The sequence below is a fragment of the Eptesicus fuscus genome, chromosome 22 (genome assembly GCF_027574615.1).
Source record: "Eptesicus fuscus isolate TK198812 chromosome 22, DD_ASM_mEF_20220401, whole genome shotgun sequence".
Taxonomy (NCBI): domain Eukaryota; kingdom Metazoa; phylum Chordata; class Mammalia; order Chiroptera; family Vespertilionidae; genus Eptesicus; species Eptesicus fuscus.
This window is the reverse complement of record NC_072494.1, coordinates 41127904-41151905: the sequence shown is the minus strand read 5'-3', so window position 1 is coordinate 41151905 and position 24002 is coordinate 41127904. Positions and strand designations below refer to the sequence as shown.

Sequence of the window (24002 nt, the reverse complement as noted above, 5' to 3'; positions counted from 1 at the left end):
GCTGCCCAGGGGTGGGTGAGCATTTCTCTCTCTACTTTCTGTGGGGTGAAGGAGGTCCTTTTGTAATCCCAGGATCCTCTGTGGGAAGTGGCCCGGAAGCCAGGACGCGTGGAGCCAGCTCCCCCTGGGAAAGGCCCAGCCGCCCCCGGGGCAGGGCTCCCTGGAGGCGCCCGGGCTCCCCAGAGGCATGGGAGGTGTGCGGGGGCAGTGATGGGGGGAGCACTGCCAGGGCTGAGCACGGCTCCTCTGTCGATAAGAAAAGCAAATCACCTCTGAGTCATGGCCAGGCCCCTCCCAAGAGCAGCTGGCTGGTGCCCCGCGACGCTGTGCCAGCACAGATGCTGCTGAGAGGGCGGCCAGGGGCGGCCGGCTCCTTGAGGCTGGACCTCGCAGTGGTGCGTCCGGCTGGGGGCCAGGATATTTCTGTGCTCACGACCAGGAGGACCTTTCTTGGGTTTCCTGGGAGGAGCGGCTGCTCAAAGGCTGGGAGCCCCTCCCACGGGCCTCTAATCCTCACCCTGCCGAGGTGAGGAGCCCGACTGTCCCTCGGCCCCTGGTGTCTCCGAGGCCCCTGGTGTCTCCGAGGCCCCTGGTGTCTCTGAGGCCCCTGGTGTCTCCGAGGCCCCTGGTGTCTCTGAGGCCCCTGGTGTCTCCGAGGCCCCTGGTGTCTCTGAGGCCCCTGGTGTCTCCGAGGCCCCTGGTGTCTCCGAGGCCCCTGGTGTCTCTGAGGCCCCTGGTGTCTCCGAGGCCCCTGGTGTCTCTGAGGCCCCTGGTGTCTCCGAGGCCCCTGGTGTCTCTGAGGCCCTGGCTCCCGAGCCCCTCCTGCACTAGGACCATGTGGCTCTCAGGCTGAGCACCCAGGGCTGAGCCTGTGCCTCAGAGGCCCTCCTGACTCAGACAGCAAAAAAGTAACACGCCCCATGGTGTGAATGAAAGACATTCCTGTAGTCGCTCCTTCTTCGTGGCATCATTCCCCATCATTCCCGGAGCCTGCAGCAGGCCAGGGGGAGGAGCCCGCCCCAGCTTACTTTTCCAGCTTCAGTTACACTTCTTTCCGTCTTAATCCCTCCCTCCAGCGTGGCCGTGGCTCTTGTTCATTCTTTTTAAAGTAGGGTTGGCATGCAACATTCGGTTGTCTTTCAGGTGTGCAATATAACGTTGGGCAATGTGCTCACTCCACTAACCTTTTGCACTCGGATGTCGAGTGTGACTCAACACGGTTAGCATTAGAATAAAGGAATCGAGAAAAAAGCAAGCGAGTGCAAAGGGCTCAGTCCAGTAACCACCTGTCACTGATTCAAACGTATCGCAGTGCTGTGGACTCCATTTTCCTCGGTTACCCGCCGTCCCACCCGTTCGCCTCTCCGCCGTGCGAGCTGCCTGTCTCCTCTCCTGAAACTCGGCTTCTGAAGAGTGGCTGGCCTGGTGGCTCATTTGGAATGAATGTTCGTTGGATTCGGTTTTGAGAGTGTGTCCGGGTCACACATCATCATGGGTGAAGATGCTGGGGTGTAGGGCCGCATTTCCTTGGGGTTCCTGAGCTTCCCGGCAGAGCTTCCCCCATTCTGCCGGATCCTAGTGACCCGCCTCTGCGTTCTACACAAGCCAGAGAACCGCGGTGTGGCCAGTTTCCTTCACCGGGATGTCAAAGTGAAGAACAGAGTGAGCCAGCGGGAAGGGCCTTGGGCGGCATCTCTGCAAGCCCTGAGCTTCGAAGATGAGGACAGAAGGGCCGAGAGGGGCGGGGAGTTCACACAGTGCCCCCACCCCCACCCCCACAGTGGGTCAGTGGCCTCCAGCTCTTGAAATAGCTCATCTGGGTCTTCCCTCCTGACTCTGTAGGACAGAACGTGTTTGCCCAGTGGCTTAACCCCTTAGTCCCTCTGCCTGGACACATGCCTTTCCCCGGAGAGCCACTCAAGCCATCCGCCCCCTGTGGCCCCAGAGGGCCCCTGCCCCCACTTGACAAGCCAGCCTGGTCAGGCCTGCCTCAGACCAGCCTCAGGGCTGTCCCTTCACGGCCCCTTCATGCCACAGGGCCCGGGGTGAAAGGCAAGACCCTTCCCCACCCAAAAGCGGTCCTCCCTCTCTGGCTGGTCCTGTCCCCGTTCCCCCGCCCAACAGCCTGAGACACACAGATGACCCCAGGGCAGGAATGGCCCTGCTATGAATTAGGCCACTCATGTCTGGAGTCCAGAGTCACAGCCCATTGGCCAGCCTGCCCCTTTGTGCGATGCAGAAGGTTCCCATTTGTAAATTGCTTCGACTCTGAGTGCCCTCCCACCCAGCTTGTCTCTGACTGGCTCTGCAGGAGGAGAGGAAAAAGCCTGGCATCAGCAGACCCGTGGCGCCCCCCCCCCCCCGCCCCCCGCCTTGCTATTAAGTCTTCAGAACCGACTGGCAACAGCCGGAGGTCCCTACAAGGTGCAAGGAGCTCACACTCCATCTGACACCTACTGGGTGGCGACCAGTCATAGGTGGCAGCAATGGCAGCTAAAAGGGGGAGGGAAAGCTTGCCAGGTGCAGGGCCGTAGGTATGTGATCTCATTTGGCCTCTCTGACAATCACAGGAGATCAGTGCTCTGTTTGACAAGTGGGAATACGGATGCTCAGCAAAGTGAAGTGTCTTGCCTGAGATCACACCTCTAGGAAGAGGCAGGGTTTGGATTTGGACCCACAATGATCAAACCCTGTCTCTGACCATCGGCAATAAAGATTTTTCTTAAAAAAGACTGGTATGCAAATATTTAGAGCAGCTTTACTAATAGTCCAGATCTAGAAACAACCCACACACCCATCCCCATGGTCCCCCTCCACCCCGTTCCCGCTCCACCCCAGGCCTCACCACCCTGTCCATAGGTAATGCATATATTCATATAAGGTCTTTGGTTAATCTCTTTCCACTCCCTTTCCCCCTTCCCTCTGAGATTTGCCAGTCTATTCCATGTTGCCATGCCTCTGGTTCTATTTATTCATCAGTTTATTTTGTTCATTAGGTTTCTTGTTTGTTTATTTTGATCTTTAGATTCAATTGTTCATAGATATGTATTTATTGCCATTTTATTGTTCATATTTCTTCTTTTCTTCTTCTTCTTCTTCTTCTTCTTCTTCTTCTTCTTCTTCTTCTTCTTCTTCTTCTTCTTTCTCTTCCTCTTAAGGAATACCCTTCAATATTTCATGTAATACTGGTTTGGTGGTGATGAACTCCTTCAGCTTTTCCTTGTCTGTGAAGCTCTTTATCTGCCCTTCAATTCTAAATGATAATGACAGCCTTTCTGGGCAGAGTAATCTTGGTTGTAGGTCCTTGCTAGTCATCTATTTGATTATTTATTGTCCCTCTCTTCTGGCCTGCAAAGTTTCTGTTGAGAAATCAGCTGACAGTCATATGGTCACTCCCTTTTAGATAACTAACTGCTTTTTTCTTGCTGCCTTTAAGATTCTCTCTTTGTCTTTAGCCTTTGCCATTTTAATTATGATGTGTCTTGGTGTGGGCCTCTTTGGGTTCATCTTGTTTGAGACTCTCTGCACTTCCTGGACTTGTAAGTCTATTTCTTTCACCTGTAAGTCTATTTCTTTCACCTGTCATTATTTCTTCAAATAGGCTTTCAATCTCTTGCTCCCTCTCTTCTCCTTCTGGCACCCCATGATGTGAATGTTGGTGTGCTTGAAATTGTCCCAGAGGCTCCTTACACTATCTTCATATTTTTTTAAATTCTTTTTTCTTGTGGCTCTTCTGATTGGGTGTTTTTTGCTTCCTCATATTCCAAATTGTTGAGTTGATTCTTGGAATTCTCTACTCTATTGTTGAAACCCTGTTTATTATTCTCTACTCTATTGTTGAATCCCGGTTGGATAATCCTGTAAATTATTCTTCATTTCTGTTACTGTATGCTTAATTTTTGACTGGTGCTTTTTCATGTCTTTGAAATTTTCACTAAGATCCTTGAAAATCTCACTAAGTCCCTTGAAGCTCTCATTAAGATCCTTGATCATCCTTATAACCATTGTTTTGAACTCTGTATCTGGTGGTTTGCTTGCTTCCATGTCACTGAGTTCTTTTTCTGGAGATTTCTTCTGTTCTTTTATTTGTGACATGTTTCTTTGTCTCGACATTTTGGCTGCTTCCCTGTGTTTGTTTCTATGTATTAGGTAGAGCCGCTATGTCTCCTGGAATTGGCAGAGTGCCCTGTAGGGCCCAATGGCTCAGCCTCCCCAGTCATCTGAGCTGTGCACTCTAGGTGCACCCCTGTATGGGCTGTGTGCACAGTCTTGTTGTAGTTGAGCTTTGATTGCTGTTGGTGTCACTAGGAGGAATTGACCCCCAGGCCAATTGGTTGTGAGGATCAGGTGCTGCTACAGTGGAAGAGCTGCTGTCAGGAGATACCCCTATGGAGCAGGACTTGCTTCAGTGGGGCTTTGGTGCTCTCTGAGTCTGCCCCTTGAGTGTATCACTCATGGATGGATGTGTAGAGTTGTAATCTGGTGTGGTCTGAAGCTGTCCAATGGGTGCACTGGCTCTGGGGCCTCCCAGGAGGTGCAAAGTCAGCCATTGCCTGGGGCCACCCATCAAGAGCTACAGAGCCATCTGCAGATGGCTGCTACTTGTATTGGTCTTGGACATGCCCAGGAGAGGCCAAGCTGTAAAGCAAGACAGGCTGCTGCTAGTGCAGGGTCTTGGGCCTCTTATTGATATGCATGGGGCATGCTGACGCCAGCTGTTGCTTGTTTAAGAGATTTTGGGAAAGTCTGAAGCCTGAACCAGGACAGGCCATTCATATGGAAAAGCTGCTGCAAACAGCTTGGGTGGGGCTGCAGATTGGGTGGGGTGAGATCTCCGGGAGTCACTAGGACAGAGGGGTGAGCCAAGGTGATGGAAACTCAGATATGGCTACCAGTTAGCTCTGCTACAGGGGAGGTCCCAACACAGGAACAATGACCCCTATGAGCACCCCCATCTGGGAGAAAGCTGCCCCCAGTGCTTACCCTGATGCCAGACAATCCATTTCCTCCCCCAATGTCCCAGGTTCCTTTCAAGCCACCGCCCCAGTGCTGGAGCTCAGAGGGATTGTGTCTGAGTAAGTCCATGTGCCGGCCCTTTAAGAGGAACTGCTGAGATTCCTGCAGCCTCCATGTCACTCAGCCACAATCCCTGCTGATTTTACAGCCTGAAGTTTTACGGGGATTCTCTTCCCAGCTCTGGAACCCTGGGTGTGGGGCTGGGATCCCTTGCTCCTCATAGGTGGCCTCTGCAGCCATGATATCCCTCCTGATTAAAAAAAATGCCACATGTGGGTGTCAGACTAGCCCATTCCTCCTCCGCCCCTTCTACTGGTATTGATGTGCTTTCTTCTTTACTTCTCTAATTGTAGCACTTCTATTCTGATAGCCAGATATCAGTGATTTGAATGATGGTTATTCTGTATTTTAGTTATAATTTTGATGTTGTGGGAGTCGGCAAGTACCACGTTTACCTACACCACCATCTTGGTTTTCCATGCATACAAGTCTTTATGGAGACATATGTCTTCCTCTCTTGGGCAAATACCTAGGGGTGGGATTGCTGGGTCATGTGCTTGGTGTGTATTTAACCTAATGAGAAGCTGCCAAAGTATTTTTCCAAGTAGTGTTCCCACCAACAATGCGTGAGCATTCCAGTTGCCCCGCAGGCTTGCCAACACTTGGTGTTGTCAGTTTATTTCATTGTTGCCATTCTTGTGGGCAGGTAGTGGTATCTCTTTGCAGTCTTAATTTGTGTTTAGCTAATGACTAGTGTGCCTATGAGCCATTCCTATTACCTTCTTTCATGAAGTGTCTGTTCAAAACCTTTGCCCATTTTTCTCTTGGGTTGTTGGTCTTACTGTTACTAAATTTGATGGGTGCCTTTTAAACCCAAAATATGACCTCCCAAGTGCTCTGGCTTCTGGAGGCAGCGTGAAGCTGTGTCTAGGAACGCAGGCTTTAGTAGACCATCTGAGCGTGGACCTGGGGAGGGAGGGCGGGCGTGGGGAGCCATTGTAACAGGAGAGTCCGCAGCTGACTGGGAGGCAGGCCCAGGTCCTTGGGCAACTTGTTCTAATCTTAGAAGTTATGCCTCAGCTTTCTGCTGTGGCCTGAAGGACAAACATCCCAGACCTCAGGGCACAGACAGTCACTCCCACTCAGGAAGCAGAAATGGCCCCTGGTGACGGGGATTCCTCCGGGGCCTCTGGGCGGTCACCACAGCCCCCAGGACTCTGGCAGCCCTGGTGCAGGGGCTCCCCGGGCCCAGCCCACCCCTCGCACTCACAGGGGCCTTCAGGGATACCAGGTTTCTTACGGGACTGACCTGCGTTGAGAGGAGCACATGACAGGGAGCCCTAAACTGACCCTGAAGAGCAATGGAGGGTCGGTTTACCTGCTGGCCTCAGAGCCAACCCGTCTCCATCACCCACCAGCCATACAGAGGCACTTTCCACACTCTCCTCTTCTCCCTAAAAAAAAAAAAAAAAGCCTAGCCCAGCTGGTGTGGCTCGGTTGAGCATAGGCCTATGAATCAGGTCACATGTCAGGGCACATGCCCAAGTTGTGGGCTCGATCCCCAGGAGGGGGCGTGCAGGAGGCAGCCGATCAATGATTCTCTCTCATCATTGATGTTTCTATCTCTTTCCTTCTCCCTTCCTCTCTGAAATCAATAAAAATATATTTTTAAATAAAATTTAAAAAGCCGAGCTGTCCAGAGGCTGCCCGACTGACCAGGCTGACTTGATCCGCCCCTCCGCCTCTGCGCACCATGGGTGGGAGGAGGGGGGAGGAGAGAAAAGCAGGGTGAGCAGCCCCAGCCCAGCAGAGTGGGGGCGCACCCAGCAGCCCCTCCGGCTCCAGGCGGCCTCGCTCTCGGCCTGCGCGTAGGCTCATCCTCACTCGACCTTCAAACCCGGGTTTGTCTGCGCTTCAGTCCCAAGCAGGTGCTTCAGGGTCCAGCCTGGGCCCTCTGCTCCACCCACTCGGGGAGGACTTTCCACACCCTGGGCTTTGTGTGAAACACGTGATGGGCCTCTTAGGAACTGGGAAGGAATGCCGAGTCCTGGGGAGGCTCAGGGGTCCCAGGAAAGTCCAGGGCAAGGCGAGAACACCAAATCCTTCTCAGAACCAGGAGCACAGCCCAGGTGAGAGCAGTGCTTAGCAAACCAGTCTCAGGACTGAGCAAGCTCCCAACACCTTAGCTCGCCATTCTGGGGCCGGGATACTGTGCCCTGGGACCTCAGGCCTGGGTGGGGTGTCCTTCTAACACCTGAAGGTTAGAAGTCACCTGTAGGAACTGCAAGGCAGAAATCCAGGCAGAGCCTCACACAGGCTGAGCTCTTCCCCGCCATCCTCCCCACCCCCAGGCTTCTCTTGCTATGCCAGGCAACCAGTGGCTATAGTTTCACTAGTCTTATAGCACTTTACAGTTTGCAAAGCACCTTCAGCAATCACACTCCTTAACTGGTATGCATTGCTAGGCTATCAGGGATTGAAGTCCATTATTCCATAGATTATTCCGTTTGGCTTTCCTGTGTGACTCTGCCTAAGTTACTTGCCCTCTCTGGGCTGCAATGAGCCCAGCTGTGAGCAGGGAATACTAGTCCTCCACACAATGACGGAGAAGGGTCTGGAGAGTGGACTTGCTCGGCTCCAGCCAGCTCTGGAATCTGCAGACATTCTAAAGAAAGCCCATTCACTGGGCTCCAGGAAAGCAAACTCGGACGAACTGTAATCTTTCTTTCTTTAAGCCCTAAATGCTTCCAGAAGCCTCTCGTTCCCTCGCCTCCAAGCCCCTTGCCCAGCCCCATTCGGGACAGGGAAGTCCGGGAGGCCTTTGATCCCTGCGCGGCTCTATTTTTATCTGGAATGTGTCTCCCTGCACCGCAGCCCTGGGCGCCTGGAGCCGAGGTGAGGTGCACGGTCAGCAGGATCCGAGCAATAAATAGCAGCAGACAGAGAGACTGATCCGTGATGTGGGCAGGAAGTTAGGCAGATGCACAGACCGATGGGCGGCTGTGCCAGGAGCAGCTCAGCGAGTCTCACCGTCCCGCAAGCCGCCCTTGTTCCGGGACAGGATGTTTGCCTCCTGGCGCACCTAACCTGGGAGTGTTCACAGTGGGTCCCGTGAGCTCTGCCCCCGGGCCCTACCCCAGGGCTGGCACTCCCCGCCTTCAGTGCTCTGGGGAACTCCGGTGTCTTCACTGGAGGTGACTCCCTTTGTGTCGGGTTTGCTGTCCAGGCTGGGACGGGTGAACTTGAACTAGAGCAGACACAGAAGAGGACCATCTCTTCTCCAGAGCCCGCTCCTGGTCTGACGGCGTGGCCCCCGCAGTTCCTCCCCATCTCTGAGCAAGCCTTCTTCGCAGAGCTTGGTCCCGCGTGCTTAGCATCACTGCGGGAGCTCAGGGGGGTGGCATCTGCTCCCCCGCTCCGAGGCGGCACCATAGCAGGACCCCTCACATTCACCCAGATCAGAAGGTGTGGAGAGGCTTTTAGCATAAAAAGAGGGCCTAGGAAGTGTGTGTGTGTGTGTGTGTACATCTGTGTGTGTGCATGTGTGTGCATACATGTGTGTACGTGTGCTTATGCATGAATGTGTATCTGTGTGTGTGCCTGTATGTCTGTGTGTGTGTGTGGTACACGGGGAGGCAGACCTGCTGCTGGAGGGACAGCCATGAGCCCAGGGAGGGGAAGATAGAGCTGGGCCAAACCCTGTGTCTGGGCAGCACTTGCCCGGAGGGAGTCTGACGTCTGTGCAATAAATGCCATCATCCTGGTCACAAAAAAGGCCTAATGCCTCTGAGACCAGCCGTTTACAAACATGGTTAAAACCAGGTGGTTGTGTGACCTCACAGACGTGGGGTGGCCTTCCCAGCGCTCACTGACTCACCCCTTGTCTGACAATTGGCCCACGGGAGTGAGCCGAGTCCAGGTGCGTCTCGGCCTCTTCAGGGAGCCTGCAGGCCCCTGTGGGGGGGGGGGGCGGTCACTGAAGCCCGAGGACCTCCCTGGGGCAGAGCAGGGCAGGGACCAGCCTGCTTCCTCCCACAGAAAGAAACATGGTGTGTGTGTGTGTGGGGGGGGGGTGGAGTCTCCCAGTGAGGACTCTGTGGAGGGAGTGGCATCGCATGCAGCCCCACCCGCCTCGCCGAGGGCCCCGGGAAGGAACCCGTCGCCCGAAGTGGTGACAACCCTTCTGAAGGCCTGTCCTGCACCGTCCACAGGAAAGCATTTCGTCCACAGACCCTTCGGGGCTGCGCTGCCACTGTCCTTGTCCCGGCGCAGAGGGCGAAGGCCGAGCCCGCAGCCACTGCGCTGGCAGCACGTGGGGCAGCGCACGGTCAGCAGACAGGCCCCTCCGCCAGGCTGCTGCGCTCGCGTCGGGTGTTCCTTAATTTGACGAATAGTTACTGAGCACGTCACCGCCCGCACACCTGGTGAAGTGGGGGGACGAGGCCATACACACGTGAGAAGCTCAGCGGAGGGCACTGGCCACCCGTCTCATACACTTAAAGGCCCCTCTCTCCAGCGCCTGCCGCCGGCACCCCTTTCCACAGCCTGCTCTGGCCAGTGCTGCCAGTGATTCAACAGAGTGAAGGCCCGTCTGCCCCCCAGACCCCTGGACACCCTCCAGGACAGGGCCCGGCTGTATTTCCCTCAGCTCCCCAGAGCACCCAGGGCCCCACACATCTGAAATATTCACTAAATGTGGGGGATTGAGTGTTGTTGTTTTCATCTTTGCATGTGGGAGCCAATGGCAAAAGGCAGTTCAACGATCTCATTGTCACCACCTCTGGCTGTGGCCACAGAACAGGTGCTGGCGCGGCCCTGACACGGCCCCAGCGTGGATGCTGAGCTGAGCCAGGGCCCGGCTCCCGCTAACTGCCGCTTCCCCTTGTTTTGCCAGGAAAGACCCGCAGAGACCAATGCCAACGTGGACAGCTCGGCGTCCCCCTCGGTGGCCCAGCTGGCCGGGCGGTTTAGGGAGCAGGCAGCGGCGAAGGAGGTGAGTCAGGCAGCTCGCAGCCCTGCTCTGGGAGGGGGCTGGCGGAAGGGGAAGTCTGGGTCAGGCGCAGAAGAGAGGGAGGGAGGGAGGAAGCGTGGTAATTACCAAATTAGGAAGAGAAGCCACAGAGGGTCCCCTGCCTGTGAGGAATGTCATGGCCACTGCTGGGCCAGGCGGGATCTCCCAGCAGCAGCGGGGCCTCCACCCGGGGCGGGGGGAGCAGGGCCAGAGCCACCCGCTGGCCAGCAGAGGTGGGGTCTGGGTCCCAGGCCGCCTCCATCACCCACTGATAGAAACCTCGTCGTGCCCGGCGGTGCCAGGCCTAGGCTGGCTCAGAATAAAGACCTCCCCGCTGGCTCCTGCCTGGAGCTTAGGAATCCCAGCTAGGAAGCAGGTAATCAGGATCAGGAAAGGGAAGGGACCCCGGGGCCAATGGCTTCTAGAAGAATCCTGCTGGAGAGGACAGTGTGAAAAAGTGTCGTCAGGTGGAGATTCAGACTAGGTCTCACGTGCTCGCTGGAAGTGGGGAGGGGCAGCCGAGCGGGGAGGTTCGCAGGGCCCCTTGGGGCCAGCGAGAGCGCACTCCTCAGGCCGTTTCAGGCGCATTTATTTTGCGCTTTTATTCTCTGGTCTGAAAAAGCCGTCCATCATTTCTAGACATGTGGGAATGGCATAAAGGGTCAGGAAGGTGGCATTGGTCAGGGAGGGGAAGATAGAGCTGGGCCAAACCCTGCAGAGGTGCTGGCGGTGCCTGGGGCTGGACGTGGGTGTGGTTTTGAGACATTTCAGGCCAGTGGCTGCAGCAGGCGAGTCCCGCAGCCTGGAGGGAACAGGAGCCGGGGCTGACTGTGTGTGGGTGGCGGGGACGCGGAATTCATCGATCCAGCTAATGCCATTCTCAAGGACACACCACCCCTGCCTCCATCCTTTCCTCCTCCCTAACATCCCTAAAACCACCTCCACTTCCTTCCTCCTCCTCCCTGTTGCCTGACTTGCTCTCTTTCTCTGTGTGTCTGTCCATCACTCTCCCGCCCTCCAGATGCCAGCCAGTAAGCCTGCCAGGAGGAAACCGCCCTGCTCCCTCCCCCTGTTCCCCCCCAAGGTAGAGCTGGGCCAGAACGGAGAGGAGGTAAGTGCTGGGAGACGCTGGGTATGTTTTCTTCCTCCTTCTCATAGGAAGGGGGGCAAAATCATCCTGCTTAGACACCTGTGCAGGCAAGGTCGCCATTTTAGACTCAGGGATGAACTTCCTGCATCCTTGTCTGACAATGAGGCTTGGTCCATGCCCCCCTACTGAGCCTCATTTGTGATTGGTCAGGGGCAGGGATGCTGTTTTTCAAGCCTGGGAATTTCAGCAAAGAGAACAGGCCCTGTGGTTTCACCCCACCCCCACCCCCATCCAAGGGCCCTGAGAGTCATGCTTGCCCCCAGGTCTGACCTACACGGTCTCCCATGCAGAGACACACCTGGAGGGAGGGCTGTGCTTAACCTCAGGCATAACGGCACCGTGGGAACCACGACAGGCCACTGCTCTGGATCATGAAGCAGCCCAGAGCGCACAGGAAGCTCACTGCCCTCAGAGAGAAATCGCCCACGTTACCAACACAGGCAAGGCCTGGTGTCATAGGTCACGCCAGCGATGGAGGCCCAGGCAGGAAGGCAGGACCCAGTCGGCCCTCGGTTCCTAGTGTGCAGTGCAGAGAGGGTCTCCCACCTCTCGCACCCCGGCCTCTCCCTGTGCCTGCGCAGGCCTGAGGCCATGGGGATACCCCCCTCTGTAAGGCACAGCCAAAGGGTGTCTTAATGTGGCCACAGACCCTGCCTTGTCTGCCCAGAGAAGGGCTGAAAACACTTCCATCTGATTGATCAGGTCCCTAACTTCTAGACATCACTAGAATGTCGAGTACGGACATAGAAACGTCCATATTGAGGGTGGACCTGGCTTTTCTCCACCACCACCTCCCCTCTCCCCCGCCCCACCGCCCTTCCCCAACCGCTTGCCTGGAGCTGCTTAAGTGAAGGAAATACTGCCCCCTGCTGCCGTTCGCAGGAACTGCATTAGTGGCAGATGTTTTCCTAGAGCCGTCTTTCAAGGGCCCTTGTCTCCTGCATTAGTGGCTATTTAGAATCCTGCTTTGCAGTTTAATTCAAATCAACAAGGATTTCGTGGATCCTGAGCTGGGTTCCCAGGCCTGTGCTATGGCAAAGGGGCCAGGTTTATTAAATTTCCACTCTCTTCAGAAGGTAGTGGTCAGCTGGGGCGGAGAAGGGTTCCCAGTACTATGTAAGGGGAGCTTTGTCAGCAGCATCGTAGCTGCCGTTTCTACGACAGCATCTTCAGAAACACTGGCTCCTGGGAAATGTCACCTTAAAGCACAGAGATTAAGGACAACACAGCCTGGGCTGGAAGCTCTTGTACTCACCATGGACACGAGTTCCTTGAAAGACCGCTCTAGGAACACATCTGGGTGTGAAGTCACGGGGCCCGGGGCACCCTGGAGCTGGACGGCGGAGCCCTTAGACTCACTGACTCCGCCTGCTGTTGGGCCCTGGCCGAGGAGGCTGAGGCGGGCAGCCCCTGCTCCTGTCCCACCAGGGACTGTCCCTCGCAGCCCCTCCCCTGAATGCTGGGCCTTACCAAGGTCCCAGGAGCTCAGAGTCCGTCTCCTCCTTCCTTCGCTGAAATACAGCCATCTCACTCAGTACAGACCTCAGAACATTCTAGGGGCTGGTGTTATTCTTCCTATGATGCAGGAACATTAGAACATGGGGGTGAGGGGTACAGACTAGGTGTTGGGCCCCCTATATCTGCCTCGGCCTCTGTCCAACATGAATTGTCTCCTCCTCCTCCTCCTTCCTTCATTTTTCTTCTTCATCATCATCGCCATCATTCCTATGTGTGAGGATGAATATATCTGTGGAACCAGACTCAGTGGTAGGGATTTTGCACAAAATAGAAATGAGTTCATCCTTTTGGATAACATCAAATCAAAGCAAGATAAGATTTCTACCTCCATTCATCACAAAAATATCTTCACCAAAAGAGTGCAACTTCATGCAACCAGCATAAGGCCTGCAACGTGGTACATAAATGTCTGTTCACCAAAATGAATATTCAGTGCTTTGAAAAATAATAATTTTTGTGGGATTTTCCAGAATACCACTAGTTCAAGGGGGGAATTTCCAAAATACCTGTGTCAGGTTTCACTCCTGGTCTGTGGTTTCTTGTTTTGCTTGTGGCCAATGGAATGGGGTCATTTTGTCCTTTGAAATTCCCTCCGAGTGTTGTTGACGGTCATGAAGTACAGAGAAGTCCCCTCTCAGACACCGTCTGTTCCCTCAAAATGAGCATGAGATCATCTTGCTGGTACAGGAGACCTCCTGTATTTTGGGCGTCTGTCCTGCCTGCTCTGATCCTGCTAGGGGAGAGATGGGGTGGGGGAAGGCCCTGGGGAGGAATGTGGGCCTCCAAAGCTGAGTGAAACCAACACGTCCTCCTCTTCCACCCGTGGCTTCTGGGCTCCCAGAACCCCGCCTCCCTCCACCCTCCTCATTCCGTTGTTCTGGTCCGTTTGCTCTGCAGAAATCACCACCCAACACAAGCCACCTCCCCAAGGTGAAGGTGAAGAGCTCGCCTCTGATCGAGAAGCTTCAGGTGAGGGCCCGTCGCAACCTCTTCCCCAGCCCCACCTCTTCCCCAGCATCTGCATGTCCCTGTGTCACCTGGAGAGCTGACCTCTGGCCACCAGCCAGTGACCACACTGCCCTGAAGGACGAGGGCTCCGCCTGGAGCCAAAGGGCCAAAATAAGGTCCCTGTCCAGCATGCGCTCAGGTGCTGACACCTCGCAGCGGCGATGGGTAATGGAGCGCCGCAGGAGTCCTCCGGGAAAAGGGCGTCACCGTGCAGGAAACACCCTGGGAACCTCGGACCCTCTCCCCCAAGGCCTGAGGCAGCCACCAGCCATGCCAGCCTAACAGGCTGCAATGCGGCTGCTGGCCCTGGGGCGGCCCGACCCCTCCACCCATCACAGTGCGCCCAGAGCCGAGCAGACTCCCCCGGGAGGTAGATGAAGCATATGCCAGGGCAGTGGAGCTCACGTCTTGTTGGGAGACCAGATCTTCCCATGAGCTGCAGCAAAAGGCGTGTAGGAGGGTAAATGCCAGAGATCTCCACTGTAACTGCCTGGCTCCTCCCGCCCAGACCAGGGCTCCTCCGCCACGGCATTGGCTGGGCTGGATCATTGTCCTGCGCAGGCGGGGCTGCCTTGTGCATTGAAAGATGCTCGGCAGCGTCCCTGGCCCCTTCCCACAAGATGCCAGTAGCACTTTCCCGCGAGTGGTGACAGCAAAAAATGTCTCCAGACATTGCCAATTATCTCCTGGGCACAAAATCGCCCACCCCCACCCCCGGTGCCACCACCACTCTAGAGTTCTGCAGCTATGCAAGGCCAGGTAGCCAAGGGGCTAGAGCAGAACCTCACCTTCTCCCGCCCGATTTGCAATGTCTCATCTCCTCTCAACAGGCCAACCTCGCCTTCGATCCCGCCGCCCTGCTGCCTGGGGCCTCACCCAAGAGCCCTGGACTCAAGGCCGTGGTGTCACCGTTTCACAGCCCGCCTTCCACTCCCAGCAGCCCCGGCGTGCGGTCTCGGGCCAGCGAGCCAGAGGAGGTGCCCATCAGCTTCGACCAGCCTCCGGAGGGCAGCCACCTGCCCTGTTACAACAAGGTACTGTCCGGTCCAGAGTCCGTGGTCCGTCTGTGGAAACGTGGGCACTGGGCGTCCCTGACCCAGTTCCGCCCTGTGCTTGTCCCGGAGAGAGGAGGACACATTGAGCTGTGGTCAGGACTGCTTATTAACAGGAGGAAGCGTCCCTGGGCCAGGGTCAGCCCTCTCCCTGCCTGCCTGTCTCCTCCCCCCTGTAACTGTCACCAGAAAGGCAGGCTTAGGGGTGGCGAGCACTATCCTTGGTGGAAGGAGGGTGGGAACTTGGGACTGAGCCCACCTGCACAGAGTCATGTCAAAGCTGGTCAGGGACTCATGCAGAAGGCTGGGCAGGGTCGCTAGGACGTGAAAACACCCTGCTCTGGCCTGGCGTGACTACACCTAAGTGCCCAGTATGGGCTCAAAGCATTGTTCCTGCGGTAAGAGTTCTTGCCCCAGTTAAAGACCATCCAGACTGGTCCCTCTGCCAAAAGCTGAGAGGTGGGCTGGTTTCCATAGATGCTGCCCCACACTCTGTGCTCTCTTTCCCTGGATCCCTGGCCCTACCAAGAGGTGGGAAGTTTCAGAGATACAGTGCAAGCAGGTGCCCAACAAATGTGGGGCGGAGCCAGGCAGGGGCTAATGCCAGGGAATGACATTGGGTGTGACTTTGGAACTGTGGGTGGAGGGAGCGGCACCTTCCGGGCCATTCCAGAAAACCTATCTGGGGAAAAAAGGTCAAGGGTGCAGAAACAGGTGGGGCCCAAGGAAGCAAACTGGTGTGTAGAGGTGATGGGCGGCTTGAGCCTGCTGGCTGGGAGTCAGGAGGTCCTGCAGCCCAGGGAGACAGGCAGAGGGGCCCAGGGGACAGCCTTGTCGCTCACAGGTGTCGGTAGGGAGTAGGGGCAGGGAGGGGGGTGCTGGCACCTGGTCATATATCAGACTTCAGTGTTCTGACGGCAGCAAGGGAGCAGGAGAGACTAGTTCTGAGACCTCCTGGCCATGAGGGCTGGGCCCTGGTCCCCTGCAGGGCTGGCCTCCTGTGGTCTCAGAACAGGCCTGGGAAGCCTTCTAAACCACAGTATTCATTCCAAACCCTGAGATGGAATTAGGATTGACCACTACCAAGAATGAAAGTCAGTAGGAAAATAAACTTTATGAAAATAAGGTTCAATTGACATCATTAAAGGACGCATCCCTTGAGTGAAGTCAGGCATAAACATTTCCAGGGAACTTCTCATGAAGTCCGGAGGGCCTTGGTGAGTCCTGACTCAGGTCCACATGCTTCCCGGGGAGGAAAAGACCTGCACCCGACTCTGCTGGGCGCTCCCGAGACTCAGCTTCTGGTCACGGTGGGCCTGACGCCCAGAAAGAAAAGACCTGGCAGCTCAGCTCTCCCAGGGCCACCCAGCCTTGTGTGGACAGGAAGGGTCGAGCTGGGGGAAGGGAGGAAGCTGGTCACCAGCTGCCCAGCTCTGCCCCTCTGAGGCTGCTGTGCCAGAGCTGGGCCACCAGCCCCAACCCTCTTCTCTGTTGGGTTTACCTTTGTCAAAGTATAATTTTCAAAATATTAAAACATGTCTCACACAAAACAGGTATCAATGTTATCCGTAATTTATAAAGAAACCTGCAAGATAGTGGAGCTCATCCAAAGAACATTAGAAGAGGGATAGGACCAAGATGGCAGCGTAGGTAAACGTGGTACCCACCGGTTCCCACAGCCACATCAAAATCACAACTAAAATACAAAACAACCATCATTTAGAACCACCTGAAATCTGGCTGAATGGAAGTCCTACAACTAGAGAACTAAAGAAGAAAGCATATTGAGACTGGTGGGAAGGGAAGAGGCATGAAACAGGCTGGTCTGACACCCATCTGTGGCCCCAGGCAGTGGCTGAATTTGCACCTCCTGGGAGGCCCAGAGCCAGTACACCTAGTGGCCAGCTTCAGACCACACCAGATTACAACTCAGCACATCCATACACTCAAGGGGAAGACTCAGTGAGCATCAAAGCCCTACTGAAGCAAGTCCTGCTCCATAGGGGTGTCTCCTGCACAGCAGCTCTTCCACTGTAGTTGTAGCTGGTCCTCACAATTGGCCTGGGGGTGAATTCCTCCCAGTGACACCAACAGCAATCAAAGTTCAACTGCAACAAGACAGTGCACACAGCCCATATAGGGGTCACCTAGAGTGTGCAGCTCAGGTGACTGGGGAGGCTGAGCCACTGGGCCCTACCGGACACCTACTACACAAAGCCACTTTACCAATTCCAGGAGACATAGCAGTTCTATCTAATACTTAGAAACAAGCATAGAGAAGCAGCCAAAATGCAGAGACAAAAAACCATGTCACAAATGAAAGAACAGAAGAAATCTCTGGAAAAAGAACTCAATGAAATGGAAGCAAGCAAACTACTAGATACAGAGTTCAAAACAGTGGTTATAAGGAGGCTCAAGGATCTTAATGAGAGCTTCAAGGGACTTAGTGAGAAGTTCAATACCTTAGTGAGAATTTCAAGGAAATTAGTGGGAACATCAAAGACATGGAAAAAGGACCAGTCAGGAATGAAGCCTACACTAACAGAAATGAAGAAAAATTTACAGGGAATCAACAGTAGAGTAGAGGATGCTGATAATCAAATCAACAATTTGGAATATGAGGAAGCAAAAAACACCCAATCACAAGAGCCAAGAAAAAAAAAAAAAAGGAATAAAAAATATGTAGATAGTGTAAGGAGCCTCTGGGACAACTTAAAGTTACCAGCATTCACATCATGGGGGTGCCAGAAGGAGAAGAGAGAAAGCAGGAGATTAAAAACCCATTTAAAGAAATAATGACAGAAAACTTCTCCTACCTGGTGAAAGAAATAGACTTACAAGTCCAGGAAGTTCAGAGAGTCCCAAACAAGAGGAACCCAAAGAGGCTCACACCAAGACACATCATAATTAAAATGGCAAAGGTGAAAGACAAAGAGAGAATCATAAAGGCAGCAAGAGCAAAGCAGTTAGTTACGTACGAGGGAGCACCCATAAGACTGTCAGCTGATTTCTCAACAGAAACTTTGCAGGCCAGAAGGGAGTGATGAATAGCAAGGACCTACAACCAAGATTACTCTAGCCAGCAAAGCTGTCATTTAGATTGAAGGTCAGATAAAGAGCTTCTCAGACAAGGAAAAGCTAAAGGAGCTCATCACCACCAAACCAGTATTACATGAAATGTTGAAGAGTATTCTAGAAGAAGAAGAAGAAGAAGAAGAAGAGGAAGAGGAAGAGGAAGAAGAAGAAGAAAAATATGAATGATAAAATGGCAATAAATACATATCTATGAACAATTGAATCTAAAAATAAAAATAAATGAAAAAGGAATCTAATGAACAAAATAAACTGATGAATAAAATAGAACCAGAGGCATGGAACAGACTGACAAATCTCAGAGGGAATGAGGGGGGAGGGGGCAAAAGGGGGGAGAGATTAACCATAGAACTTACATGCATATATGGATTACCTAGGGACACAGCCAATAGGGTGGTGAAGGCCTAGGGCAGGGTGGCAACCGGGTGGAGGGGGCAATGGGGGATAAAAGGAGGACATTTGTAATACTCTCAACAATAAAGATTTTTTAAAAAAGAACATTCGAAGAACTGGTTATTTAGAGGCAACTGAAAAAACAAAGGCTAGAATAAAATGGCTAAATTAGACACCAAACCGATGACTGTTTACAGGGCAATAAAATCATGTTACTTTTTTTACTGGATGGTTAGGCAGCACCTTCATGAGAGGTTGCGTGGAATTTCACAGTCCCTAGCACTGGCCTAAGGAGAGGCAAGCTGGTCCGTTCTCCGGGAAAGCAGCGGTCCCTGGGCCGGCCGCGAGGCAGGAGGCTGGCATTGAAGGAACCTGAGTTTTCTTCTTGGCCTTTTGACAGGTTTGGGGTAATTTTCCTTTATACCTTCTTCCAGGTGCGCACCAGGGGCTCCATAAAGAGGCGCCCTCCGTCGCGGCGGTTCCGGAAGTCTCAGTCGGAATTTGGGGAGCTGGGAGATTTCAGGGCCCCAGAGTCGTCCCAGGAGAATGGTGCCCAGGAAGAAGCCGGGGACGAGGTGTTCCTGTCCAAGAACAAGGCCCCAGGCTCCCCTCAGCCCAGCGAGGAGGCAGGAAGGGACGGGAGCAGGACCCTGGGGTCCCACGAGAGGCCCCCTCTGAGGAGGACGGACAAGCAGGAGGGGGAGACCCCAGCCCCCGAGAAGGCCACCCCAGAGCAGCTGCCTGAAAAGGCCGCCCCAGGTGCCCAGGAGGAGGCCACCCCACCACCCCAGGGCCCCAGCACAGAGGCCCCCGGCGCAGAGGCGGAGAGCGGGTGCGGGAGCCCCGCGGAGGCCAGGCTGGCCACAGAGCAGAAGGAGGAGGCAGCAGCGGCGAAGGCGGAGAGGGCCAGCGAAGCAGGGGAGCCTGCACAGCAGAGCCTGGACACGCAGCGGCTGGAAGAGGGGGCTGGGGGGCAGGAGAGCCCCCGAAGTCCCCCTGAAGGCATGGAGGGCAGCCTCACCCTTGCAGAGGGGAGTGACAAGGGAAAGCAAGAGGAGGGGGCCGTCCTGGAGCCAGACTGCCACCCCACGACCGGCAGCAAGGTCCCCGAGAAGGAGGTAGGTGGCTCTGCTAGTGAATCCTCCCGATAGGAGGGACTCCAGACTCCGCTGTCCTGGGCCCTCACCCCCCCACTGCCATTTCCTGGCCATTTCACAGGACACCTGTGGGCTGCGCCTGTGCGCTGCAAGTGAGGGGTTAGACTAAGAGTGTCGGATGTGGTGGTCCTTCTGTTTCCCGCTCCTCACTAGCTCACCCCTTTCTGCCTGCAAATATGCCGAGTCTCCCTAACTGCCAGGGTTCTTGTCCCAGCATTAAGAAGGGTTCAGCAATCTGGAGAAAGGCTGTGCGTAGATTAAGAGTCCAAAGACGAAAGATAATGTTGAAAGGCATTGGGGGTCAGAGGAGCTTCAGCTAAAGGAGCTAAAGGATCTCCTTGTCTCAGGACCCTTATTTTTATTAACACAATTTGTCCTAAGGCAAGGTGGAGACATACACTTCAAAGGGTAGGGCTTACAGAGGCATTGTCAGATTGGGGAATAGCCTATAGCTGTTCAGGTGTTTGGCCAACAGGAGGCAATAACATGTAGATTAAGATGCCCTGAGCTATGCTCTGTGTCTGCTCTGGACAAGATGCCCTGAGCTGTCTGGCAGTAAACAATCATCCTATTCAGGTTTGGGGGAAGTGCCTTTTCAGCCGTTCCAACAGGTAATTACATATGTGACTCAGCCCTTGTTGAGCCTCCAAGTTTCATCAACCTTTTGATAAAACTCTTCTAATTATGACATGCTGGAATTGGCTGCCGGCACCTAACCCTGAAGAAAAGCCCCTCAACTCTGCCCTCACCACATCCCCGTGCTCTCTGTCCCTCTTGTTTCCCTGGCGACCTTGCTCTGATCACTGACTTTGCAGCTCACCAATGCCCTCCCAGCCACCAAAGACTAATGGCCTCTTGGTTCTTGTCACCCTCACCTCTGCCATCTGCCCTGAAACCCCTCCTGCCTGTCCAGCGAGGCTGCCCAGCCCCTCCCCACTCTGTCGTGGGAAAGAGTCCCCGCCTACTGAGCTTGGCCACATGCTGACCGTGCTGACCCCAGGTCTCCTCTGGCTCCAGAGTCTCCTCTGGTTCCCACTGCCAGGCGGCAGCCCTGAATGACTGCAGGGCCTGGGCCTCACCGCCACCTGCTGGCGACTTCCGATGGCTCAGCACCGGCCTGGCTCTCGCAGGGGCCTGACCACGCACACAGACATCTTACCGGGCCCTCCAGTCCCCGGCTCCCAGCACTCCCAGAGCCAAACTTATCTATCACTCAACAAACTTTCTATGCATATTCAGCTGAAACCCAGCCCCCTTTGCCAGCCTTCCCTGTTTCTGCTGCTGAAGTACTGACTTCTTTCTCTGTCACCCTCCTCCCACCCGCCCCGCCCCGTCCAGAGGCAATCAGTCCACGGGTCTTACTAAGTCCCCCATTGAGGGTCTTTGGTCTCTCCTCCTCACCACTGCCCGGACCCCATGTTATCCATCCCTCCTCATCTCCACAGTCACAGTGCTCCTCAGAGTCCTGGTCTCCAGGTCCACCCAGTGCACCGGCCCCTCATTCACCTTCCGAAGGCCAGCTCGATGCCTGCTCTCCTACCCACACCTCCCTGTCCTTTGGGTAACTGAGTTCATGTTTCTCTGCAAGCTGAGAGCTGGCGTCCCCAGCCTTCACCCGTCCCCCACGGCAGGGCCCAGGCCTCCATCCTTCCCCACCTTCCATTCCACAACAGGCAATGGCCATCTCACCAGCTCCTGCCGGCCCTGCCCCAGAAACCCCTGCACACCAGCCCAGATGCTCTGGGCAGCGTGGGCCACCTGGAGCCCACCCACCGCCTCTGGGGCTCCACAGGCACCCCCTGGTTGCCCGGGACCAACGCCCCCAGCTCCTCACACACCTTCCACGCAGTGCGGTCCATGAGGAGGCCCACACCACATACACCTTGCACTGTGGATCCGTCCATAAGTCTCTCAGCTTCTCAGCTGGAAACCTGATGGTGATGAGGCCCAAGCGGCTCCTAGCACATGGGGAGCTGACAGCGCTGTTCCCACGAGCGCTCCATCAATAGCTGACTCCCTGGCCTTCCCTCCAGGGTCAGTCTTTTCTTTTCAGTTCTTTCTGTTAGTTTCCATCTCTGTGCTGACAAAGACTTCTGAGCAGTGTTTCAGGACGGTGAACTTGAGTGGGAATGTGCGAGTGGGTAAGAAGTAGGGCAGGGAGGATGTGGGAAGCCAGGCATCAAAGAAGAGGCGGCGTCACCTCAATGTTGAGGGCTTAAGCTCTGGTCCCTGAGTTTAAATCCTGACTCCACCGCTTGCCAGCTGTGTGACCTAGGGGAAGTCACTTGACCTCTCTGTGCCTTAATTGCCCCATCTATGAAACAGAGCTAATAGTCATCTTGCTTTTGTGAAGAATAACTGAGTTGACACATGTAAAAGACGCATCAGGCACATAGCATTATTATTACTATTACTGCTGCGGTTGCTATTGTTGTCTGACCTGGCATCCCTGAGGAGTTGGCTGGTGTCAGGATTTCCCACGCTCCTCCCGATTCATCCTTTCCTCCTCTGTTCACAGGACAACACCTCTGTCCAGGACACGAGGATGTAAGGAGAAAGCGCCTGTGCCGGGTGGCGAGGGGGCTAGAGACGGCTCCTCAGAAGTAGCAGCCGCAATGGTAGCAGCGAATGAAGATGCCAGAGCGGACGACGGGCAGGAGTCCACCTGAAGACACGGATCGTGCTTCCTGGTCTCCACCCCGCCCGGCAGAGACTGGGTCTGGGGGCAGCAGATTTTATCAGCTTGAGTTTGTGTTATTTGATGGACTTGGTTTTAAAAACAAAACAAAACACTTATTTAAAACAACTTGCTAGAGTGACTGCTCCCTGGGGCTACTGGTCAACCCCTGGGTCCAGACACTGTCCACGCGCACCCACCCCTGCGCTGACCTCCGGACGGACTCTGACTGAGCTGATCGGATTGTGTGTCAAGTGCTAGCCTCTTACTGCCCTAAAGTTTTTACCTGCTCTAATGTGAGTAAGCCCGATTTCAGGTGGCCAGAAACAAAAAAGAAAATAGCCCTGCTGAGAATGTGAATCCTGTGACAAAAAGACGTTAAATTGTGTCAAGACCCCGAGACAGCCTTTCCAGGGCCCAGATGTGAACGAGCCAGTCAACTCTTAAAACCCCGGGTCCCAGCTGGTTTGGCTCCGTAGGCAGAGCGTTGGCCTGTGGACTAAAGGGTCCCGGCTTCGATTCCAGGCCAAGGCACATGCCCGGGTTGCAGACTCCACCCTCAGTGGGAGGCATGCAGGAGGCAGCCAATCCATGACTCATCATTGATGTTTCTATCTCTCTCTCACTCTCTCTTCCTCTCTGAAATCAACAAATATATATATATTAAAAAAGTAAAACCACTGAGCTAGGAGAGATAATCATAGAAACAAACAAACAAACAAAAAAATGCATCTGTGCCGGCAGCAGCCCCTTGGTTTCCTAGGTGCCGGGCTCAGTCACCAGTCACCCCTTCTGCCAGGAGGAGGAGACGGCAGGGAGCAGATCCCGTGGACAGGCCTCCGTGGACAGGCCGAGCCAGTAGGTCTCTGGGCTCTGCTGTAGCTCTCCATCCTGAGAGCAGACCAGTGCGGACCATGCCTGCCCGCTGATTCATCCAGGGAGCCTTGAGCCATTCCTGGGAGGTGCTTTGAGCGCTGGGATGTGCAAACCACTTAACAAAAACGCCCTCCCCCGCTTCCCTGGGAAGCTGTCCTCGAGGGAAGCCCAGCTCGGCGGCCACCTCGGAGGACTGGCGGGTCTTCAGTCCATTCTCACGTAGCTCTGGCTGTGTGCTCGGTGGAGAGCACAGGAGGCTTTGCAAGGCCGGGGCCTGACTCCCCACTCCTTGGCTCATAGCCTCTCCCCCATAATGCACTCCTGCTGAAAGATATTAATCCAAATAGATGTTTCATCTTTAGGCTTGGGCCTTATGAGTTCAGTGACTTCGCAGCTGAACCTGCTATTTCTCTGGAGGTCTGAGACCACACGCTCTCCTCCAACTTCAAAAATCATCTCCCAGGTGAAGAGGACTTATCTCAACGCTGGTACCTCAACTTTCATCCCATTCTCAGTTCTCCGACCTCCAGGATAGTGTTAATATTTGGGATATTTTTTTCAAAACTTTAAAAATATAATGCATTTTCTAAAACAGGTAATGTAGTGAGGACTGGTGCTGTAATAGGCTTTGTATTTTAGCAGAGTTCTGGAGCCATGGAGTGTCTATGAAATATCTCTGTCTCTCTATCTGTCACCCACCATCTGCAGAGATGTATCTCCCTAAACAATACATGGTTTTATTTATACATGTCTTTGGGTCATTTGTACACTCACACAGAGCCAGGTAAGAATTCTGTGAATGGCCTAGCCAGTTTGGCTCAGTGGCTAGAGCATCGGCCTGTGGACTGAAGGGTCCCAGGTTTGATTCTGGTCAAGGGGCACATGCCCAGGTTGCGGGCTCCATCCCCACCCAGTAGGGGCATAAAGGGGGCAGTCAATCAATGATTCTCTCACATCATTGATGTTTCTATCTCTCTTTCCCTCTCCCTTCCTCTCTGAAATCAATAAAAAAAAAATATTTTTAAAAAAGAGTCCTGTGAATGTGTGCCTG

The 24002-nt window shown here is 54.4% G+C and overlaps 1 protein-coding gene across 2 annotated transcripts in view; it reads left to right on the top strand.

Annotated features, from left to right (window-relative positions):
- The window catches only part of RCSD1 (RCSD domain containing 1), a 43343-nt gene extending 20566 nt beyond the window's left edge, over positions 1-22777 (top strand). Inside the window, exons 2-7 of one of the 2 annotated variants that reach the window (XM_028127813.2) lie at positions 9911-10009; positions 11049-11138; positions 13593-13664; positions 14534-14737; positions 18676-19359; positions 21917-22777. In XM_028127813.2, coding sequence (XP_027983614.2) covers positions 9911-10009; positions 11049-11138; positions 13593-13664; positions 14534-14737; positions 18676-19359; positions 21917-21949 — 1182 coding nt within the window. In that variant the 3' untranslated portion in view covers positions 21950-22777. The remainder of the gene's footprint in view (positions 1-9910; positions 10010-11048; positions 11139-13592; positions 13665-14533; positions 14738-18675; positions 19360-21916) is intronic. The other variant, XM_054712100.1, reaches the window with a different exon arrangement.
- Positions 22778-24002: the final 1225 nt, after the last annotated feature.